General features: G+C 40.8%; 1 protein-coding gene across 1 annotated transcript in view; it reads left to right on the top strand.

Annotated features, from left to right (window-relative positions):
- Positions 1-2,811: 2,811 nt before the first annotated feature.
- Positions 2,812-8,564, top strand: part of TNR (tenascin R) — a 123,412-nt gene continuing 117,659 nt past the window's right edge. The window contains exon 1 of the mRNA XM_015815812.1: positions 2,812-3,307. Coding sequence (XP_015671298.1) covers positions 2,812-3,307 — 496 coding nt within the window. The remainder of the gene's footprint in view (positions 3,308-8,564) is intronic.

Genomic DNA, 8,564 nt, shown 5'->3' with positions numbered 1-8,564 from the left:
CTCCTTTGTATCATTAAAAAATAAATGAACTCCAGAAAAACAAGGTTAGGTGGAGAAATTTCAAGTTGGCTCTAGACCATAGGTGTCAAACTCGCCACGTCACGTGATGTGGCGCGACGTATCGTGACTTTTTTGCATTGGGGTGGGGTGGGATGAGCACGGTCTCTGTATGATGCAACCAGCAAGTAGGCCAGTAGTTTGACACTCCTGCTCTAGACTGTTCCACAAAGGCTGTGGTCAAAACAAGAATAGGTTGGGGAGATGGCAAAAGTATTCTGAATTTTTAATTTTCAAACAAAAAGAGAAAAATACAAGAATAATTATGACAATGACCAAACCAGAATCAAATAGCTGCCATTGAGTAGCTGGAATATGAAATTACGCTAGGAAACCCAAACTTGAAAATTCAACATCCATTTCTAAGCTACTTTTCTTTAAAAGTCTTTGCCCAGCTTTGTACTATGTGCCAGTTGCATCTGTTTCTGGATTGAGAAGCTCTGCTCCGAGTCACTTGTGCCCCGGTTACCTTCCATTTGGACTACTGTAAGATGCTCTATATTGAAGAGTATCCAGAAACTTCAGCTGGTGCAAAATACAGAAACATGGGCAGTTGTGTGTGAGTCTAGAACAGCACACAAGTTGCATTAGTTGCCAGGCTCTTCTGGGTCCAATTCAGGGTACTAGGTTTGGTTTTTAAAGCTCTCCCGGGGCCGGATTATTTGAGGGACTGCTTCTTCCTGATTACATCAGCCCATTCCATCTGGCAGAGAAGGCATGTTACAGATACCATCTGCCAGGGACTCACATTTGATGAGTCCAGAAGGCAGGCCTTCTGTGTCACTCGCCTTATAAAATATCTCCCCCCCCCCCCGAAATGAGGCTGGCTTCACCTCTTTTGATTTTTTGGAAGTCTCTCATATCCTGGTTATGCCAGGGAGCCTCAGAGAACCATCAAAGTACTGAGGTGGCTCCATCATTCTTAACATCTGCTGTCCTCTCTTAGCCTTTGTGTATTTTTATTTTTATTTTTAAATAAATTTGTTAACTATTTTATAGTTTTATTCTACACCACCCAGAGTTTTTGTGAGATAGGCGGCCATATAAACTTGATGAATGAATGCATAAATATATAAAAAATAAATAAACAAGTAAGCAAGCAAGTTACATTCAAATTGTACAGGTGTCCAGTGAAAATTAAAAGCAAGACAAATTTTCCAGCAGCAGGAAAGCATGAAGCAGTCCCCTGATCCCAGTGCTGTGCTTTGAATGATGAGGCTCGTTTGGCATGGAATCACAACTTTGCTGCAGAGGCTCTGCCACAATTCTTTAAAGCAAAGGGTATTAGAGTGAAATGTTGATCAATGCATAGCTTTCCCAGCCCCCATCTACCTACTTTCAATCAACAAAGAAAAACCCTGCTGGACAAAGTATAGATTTGGTCTAACTACTTTGAAGAAAATAGCTTTCCTTACAGGATGAATTTGGCCCTTGGAGTTTGGATTTAACTCCCAGGGGTGCAAATCAATACCAGAATGGAAAGTTGCCCTGTTGTAGATAAAGGTACTTTACCAAATCATTCTGTGTGCAAGTGGGAGGTGAAATGACTTGTAATAAGCTGTATTTGTGTCTCTTAAGCAGAAACATAAATAAACCAAATATTGTGCAAGGTCTTTTAATTATATCTAAGGCAGCAGCCTTAAACTAGCTCTGCATTTCTGGAGAACTTTACATGGACTGAGATGAAGGCATGCTTGAAATAATCACTATCGGTATTTTAATACTTCATTCTTTTTTTTCCCCAATGCCAATCAATATGTGCAGAATAAATGTTTTAGAGGAATAAGGAAGTATTCCTCCTTCTGATGTGGACTGTACCCATCTCATTAGAACCAGTCAGCCAAGCTGAAAAACTACGAATGTCTTTCCAACATAGCTAAAGAAACTGCTCAGATCCAATAGGCATAAATCAATGGGCTCTTTCCAATGGCATTACATAGCACTGTAGTAGAAAACAGTTCTCAGCCAATTAATATTGCCACTCCAGATGCTTCTCCAGATTGTCATGGTACTTAACTATTATAATTACTGCAGTAATTATTTTGAGCAATTAATTTTTAATTTTAAAGACCAAGAATCAAGCAAGAGGTTGCTGGGTCAGAGAGTTGATAGCCTAAAACTGAGCACTGGGAAGTTCACAAAAGTTTGGAAAAAACTAAAGTAAGACCAAAGTGCGAGAACCTGCATTTGCACCTGCAAATAAGTATTTCAGCATGCAATAGGGACTGAGAGATTGCGCTAGAGCTATGGTTGAGAGAATCTGGCATAGCTCAGGCATCTTTTCCTCAGACGGCCTCAGACTCAGGTGGTGTTTGTCCTGACTGAAGAAAGGCGGGACAAGAAAGCTACTCAGCACCGGCAGTTCAGAGACTGACTCTGTATAAAGGCAGAGCAGCTCTCTGGTTTGACCAGATGGGAAGGTTCCACACAGAATTGAGATTATGAAGCACTTTGCAAATGGGAAAAATCACAAATAGTAGTGGGTGCAAGAGTTCAGTTGCCCTTTCTTTTACTATGGATTAGAAAAGTATTTTGATTGGCATGGATTGCAAATGGATGCCTGTTGCAGGCTAACTTGTACCTTTCTACCTTATTCTATGCAGTGTTACTCCCATGCATAGAAATGCTATCCTGATCTTTGTCACCAGATTTTCTTAGGAGCTACTTGTAACAATATGTTGCTGTGCTTCATTGCAGGTCTTCCTTCCTTGCTTCCCAAGGCTGGCGTAGAAGTTTCCTGTCTTTCTCAAGAAAATGAGGGCAGATGGCAAAAATGTGATCCTAAGAAATGTGGTGGTTAGCCTCAATGTAATGCTGTTGGCCATCTTCAGACCCTTTGAATGCCGCCTGGAAGTGATGACAGAGAGAGCTAAAAAACAGGTGACCGATGAAGAAGGCAGCTTTGCTAACTACACATCCCCTGTCAAAGAGCAACCCATGGTCTTCAGTCACATATACAACATTAATGTGCCTCTGGACAGCCTCTGCTCCTCATCCCTAGAGGCTTCATCTGACCCAGAGGTGAGTTCGGAAGATGACCGGATGACGGAATACACCGAGCAGACCTCAGACAGTGAGAGCCAGGTCACCTTCACCCACAAGATAAACCTCCCCAAACAGACTTGCAAGTGTGCCGCCTCCTCCCGGGACATACAGGAGCTGCTGAGCAGGATTGAGATGCTGGAAAGGGAGGTGTCTATACTCCGAGACCAATGCAACTCCAATTGCTGTCAAGAAAATGCAGCCACAGGTAGTAACTAATGCCATGAGGTCCTCCTAGGAGCTAAGAAATGTCAAAGGTGAAAGAATGAGTTTGGAGTCATTTGCTTGAAGCTTGAATACACTGAATACTCCGTTCTGCTTCCATATTTCAGAGTCTTGACATCCTCTTTAGTTTTACTCTTTATTAGTAGGCTTAGATTCATGTTTCACTCTGTTTTCTTTCCTTACACTTTATTTGTTCTTTTTATAAAAATAACTGTCTCTGTTCCACTCCTTTTACTACTATGCATGCAGGTTAATGGACCTTTTTTCAGAGGGTACAGAATCTCATCAAAAGATTTGTGGGAAGAGGTTTACCTCTGGTAGCAACACTGTCCAAAATTGCTGTAGATAGACAGAAGCAGTAGCAGACATCATTCCTCTGAAGTATTGCTTGAAAGTATCCAATGGTTACCATTCTGTGCCTTCCCCCTCTCAACTAGTAATATTTCCTGATTATTCTAGGGAAAAGTTTACAAATTCAAGAAAATCTGCACTATGAGTGTATCTCCCATGACAAAATTAAATATTAAAGACTTCATCAAATCCTTTCTTATTTCTGTGAAGAAAAAGAAAGTTTAAGAGAATTATCCACAGAGTTTGAGAAAGTATGTTAAAGTTTCGATGCATAAGCAACCTAACAGTGTTTGAAACAGGGAGTCAATTGCTCCCCCATTTTAAGGAGACCAATCAAAGTTAGAACAGGAAATAATAATAATCAAAAGAACAAGTTGTATACTGCCCTCTCTGTAGCATCATAAAAGGAGAACAAGCCCCTTTATAGCTTCCAAAAATGAAAGCAGTATTAACAAGAGCCCTTTTTTCCCTCATGCAGCTATACAAAGCATCAAGAGAAGGGAATTCATTCAATCTTACCCTCTTCTTATGGTCACTATACCTGTACTGAAAAGATCCAGATGACCGCTAGACAGCAGGGAAGGGATGCAGAAACTCTTTACTGCCATTGAGTGGTTTTCTAGATTTTTCAGCCTAGCTATGGTAGCATTCATTCATTCATTCATTCATTCATTCATTCATTCTGCTAATTTACACAGCCAGCTACCAAAGCATTAAAAAGTGAAACATACTTACAAAAGCAATACGAAGAAGTTGGACTCCTTTATCATCCGGACTCTAGAGCCTGAAGGAAGAATCAAATTTTTAAGGGCTTCTAGAAGGCCAACCAAGTCAGGGCCGTTCAAATCTCAGGGAGAAGCTGTTGTACAGGCAGGCATCGTGACAGAAAGCCACATTTTCTAGGTCCAATGAGATGGCACTGTTTTCAGAAGGGATCTTACGAGATCTTATGGGATAGTCAGAAACTAGCACTCATTCTTTCTGGCTTCCTCAAATTGGAATGAGAAGATGGATGGGCAGCTCTTCTCAAAAGTAGAATCCACTATGAGTATATGTTCTCCGTGTAATATAAAATCCTAGATAATTGTAAAAACTATATGTATAATGAGTGATGAGCAGGAAACCCAGCAGGAAACCCAGCCTCATTCTCCCCTTTTATATGATGAAAGAGCCAAGGAATGCAGCAATTTTCACATCTGTGTCATTGAGACAACAATCATGTATCTGATTACTAATGAACAGCTTTCAATCACTTGTGATCATGTAACAAGGGCACATATTTAAAATGAGTGTGACATTGCATCTTTAGCAAACTAAAATGCAATCAACAGCAACAACAACTTTTTCAATGGAAACAGAATTGTTCATATGGGTTCTCTCTGAATAGCAAACAGCAAAGCTTTGTGGAATTCATTGGAAACCTGTCAGTTTAGTCATTCAAAAGACATGGTTCACTTGGTCAGCTCTACAAATCTGTTCTTCAAAACTAAAGAAACAGCAGGCCATTGTGCTAGGATGTTATTGAAGAGAGCTGTTGGCATAATGAATCTTGGTTCCAAAAGGGATAGGTAGTACACAGAAAATATGCTAGACCTGGGAAAATGTCATCAAAGAAAGAAGTACTATTTCTTAAAAATATATAATTTTTATTGAAGAGATTCTTAACAAGATAAAAACAATGCAGATATTAGAAAAGAGGCAAAGAAAATAAAAAATAATTATGAGTAAGAAGAAAGAAAATAGAAAAGAAAGAAAAAAGAAAAAAATATAAAGAAATGGCTTCTGTTCATTTTGACAGAGGTTATAAATGCATTTATATTTTACCCCCTCTCTTTAAGGTTACATCATAATTTCCTTTTTTTTTATAAGCTACCCTTTCTAATCTTCAAATTCATAAATCACAAATTCATTTTTCTCTTCTTTCAGCAAAAAGTCCAAGGTGTTTCCAGTCACTGATAAATGTACTTGTTGATATTTTTTTAATCAAACAAGTTTACATTGCCCTCTTTGCTTGTTCACCAACCATTCCCCCTTGTGTGTATTTCAAAGTCTTTCCATTTCTGCTGGTATAATAATCTTGCAGCAGTAATCATATTTAAGAAAAAACTTCCATGGCTCTTTTCTAATTGAGTGTCTTTTAATCCCAGCAAAAGAAATTCTGATTTCATTTGAATGTTGATCTTTGTATCGTTATATATACTGTGTTTCCCCAAAAATAAGACCTGGTCTTATTTTTATTTTTATTTTGTCTCCAAAATAGGTACCAGGTCTTACTTTTGGGAGGGGGGTGTCTTTTCCACTCACCTCACGCCGGCGGCACCAACAGTCCTACCCAACCGGCCCACTTCTTCTGCAGCCAAAGTAGCAGCTTCATGTTGCAGCTGAGAATGGAGCTCCGGTCTGCATTTCACAGTCAGAGGCCTTTCTGGAAGGCCTATGCAGCCAAGAACCGAGCTATGGATCCAATCCATAGCTTAGGTCTCAGCTGCACAGACCTTCCAGAAAGTCTTTTGACTGCAAAATGCAGGTCCAAACTCCATTTCAGTTGCAGAATGAAGCTACTTCTTCAGCCACAGAAGAAGTGGGCCGGGGAGGCAAGTGTCGATGCATGGGAGGCCTGGCTGCAATGGTAAGTTCCACCCCTGCCCTAACTTGATTTTTAGGCATGCACCTCACCCCAAAACTAGGGCTTATTTTGGGGGTAAGGCTTATATTAGGCCCATCCCCAAAAATCAAGCTAGGGCTTATTTTCTGGGTAGGTCTTATTTTGGGGAAAACACGGGTATATTTGAAACCAGAAATTTCTAACTTTTTTTACAAGTCCATCAGGCATGATAAAATGATCCTTCATGTTTTCCATATTTCCAACATAAATTTGAAGTACCTTTATACATTACAATTTTTCTGGAGTCATATATCAATAATATATCATTTTGTTAAAAAATATTAGGCTATAACATAAATTTCAATGTAAATTTGTAATGTAAACCTCAATCATTTTAATCACATATTTCCCCACTGTTCCATTGGTGTATTGTGTCCGAAGTTCTTAGTCCATTTATCATAGTCTTTCACTTGTTCTTTTTCTGTTTCAAGTTTCAATCAAAGTTTATACAGTACATTTTAGTATTTATAAGCCCATAATTTGTACATAGTTCAACTTCAAATTCTTATGCTGCTCAGTTCTAAATGTCCTGCTATCTACTTTAAATATTTAATAATAATAATAATAATAATAATAATAATAATAATAATAATAATAATAATAATAATAATAATAATAATAATAATAATAATAATAATGTTGGAAGGGACCTTGGAGGTCATCTAGTCCAACCCCCTCTTAACTGTGCATATGAAAACATTTAAAACTAAACCCCCCTGCCACCAATTGCTCTTTTGATTTCATATTCTAATTACTCTCAATAAGTTAACCAACCTCCTGTAAAATGCTTCTTGTACTGGGATAGAGGAATAGAGGGATTTTTGTGAATAGTTTGGGTTTATATCTATTCCAAATTCTCAGTATGGTACTGGTACTTCTAATATAATGATTCTTAAAATCTGTGTTAATCTTAGCATTATCATTCCATAAAAAGCCATGCCATCTGTTGTGTCCTGAGCCTGCAAAAGCAGGCTCAGGACATTGCAAGAGTCCTGGGCATTTGCAAAAGCTGCCCGGGACAAGACTGAGTGGCGCCGGCCTTGCGCGCATGCGCAAGGCGGGAAAAGACCGCCTCATGATTGGTTGAACTTGCCCGGGGATCAGAAGGTATAAATAGAGGCCTGCGGGCCTCTGCTTGGGTTGTTCGTAGAATGGAAGCAGAGAATAAAGACTTGTTAGAAATGCTTCGTCTCAAGCGCCATTATTCTCCGGACTTAACACTGGCGACGAAGGTGGGATCCAGTCTATACAGCTAGGAAAGCTTGAAGACTCACCCAAAGAAGTCCGGAAGAGAAAACGGCGTGGAAGTCAGCGTTATCCTGCCAGTACGAAATCGCTGGAGGGTGCGTGCGGCTGAAGAAGAAGAAAACCTGATCCTCGATCATGGCGAAAGTTGGGCGTTTAGCGGAATTCGACGTCTCTCACCCCGAGAGGTGGGAATCTTATGTGGCAAGAGTCGAGACGTATTTCCGCATAAACCAGATTCGGGAGGAAGGCTTAAAGGCTGCCACATTATTGTGCGTTTGTGGGCAAGACGCCTTTGAGATCGCCGAGAGCTTAATCGCCCCGGACTCGCTGGAAACGGTATCATACTCCGACCTGAAGAAAACTTTAAAGGAACATTTCCAGCCCAAGCAATCTGTCATGGCTTGGAGGCACACATTTCAACAGAGAGATCAGCGAGTTGGAGAATCAGCTAAAGAATACGTTGCGGCCTTGAGAAGAGCAGCTAAACCGTGCGACTTCAAGGACTTAGAGGAAAGACTGCGCGATCGTTTTGTGTGCGGACTGAGGAACACAGAATTACAGCAGAGGCTGTTTGCCAGGGAAGATGTCTCCTTCCAAGATGCTCTGCGAGAGGTTTCGGCCGAAGAAGCTGCAGGTGGGGCGGTCAAGAACATGCGGCCTAAGCGAAACGTTCCAGAGACTGCCACTATTCACAAGGAAGACGTGCGCGAGGATTCGGAAGAAGATCCTGAAGAAGATGTGGACAAGCTTTACCAAGCAGCTGGGAGGAGGTCCAAAGATCGTCAGGACAAGGGCCCAGCTGAGCTTCGTTGCCTCGGATGTGGTGGACGCCACAAGCGAGCGGAATGTCGGTTCCGTTCCGCCATTTGCCGAGCGTGCGGAAAGAAGGGCCACATCGCTGCGGTCTGCCTGGGTCGACAGAAGGTACAACCGAAGGAAGAATTGAATCTGAAAGGTACCAGGGTGCCCAGCCAAA

The sequence above is a fragment of the Protobothrops mucrosquamatus genome, unplaced genomic scaffold (assembly GCF_001527695.2).
Source record: "Protobothrops mucrosquamatus isolate PMUCROS unplaced genomic scaffold, P.Mucros_1.0 scaffold377, whole genome shotgun sequence".
Lineage (NCBI taxonomy): Eukaryota > Metazoa > Chordata > Lepidosauria > Squamata > Viperidae > Protobothrops > Protobothrops mucrosquamatus.
This window is presented reverse-complemented; position numbering and strand designations above follow the sequence as displayed.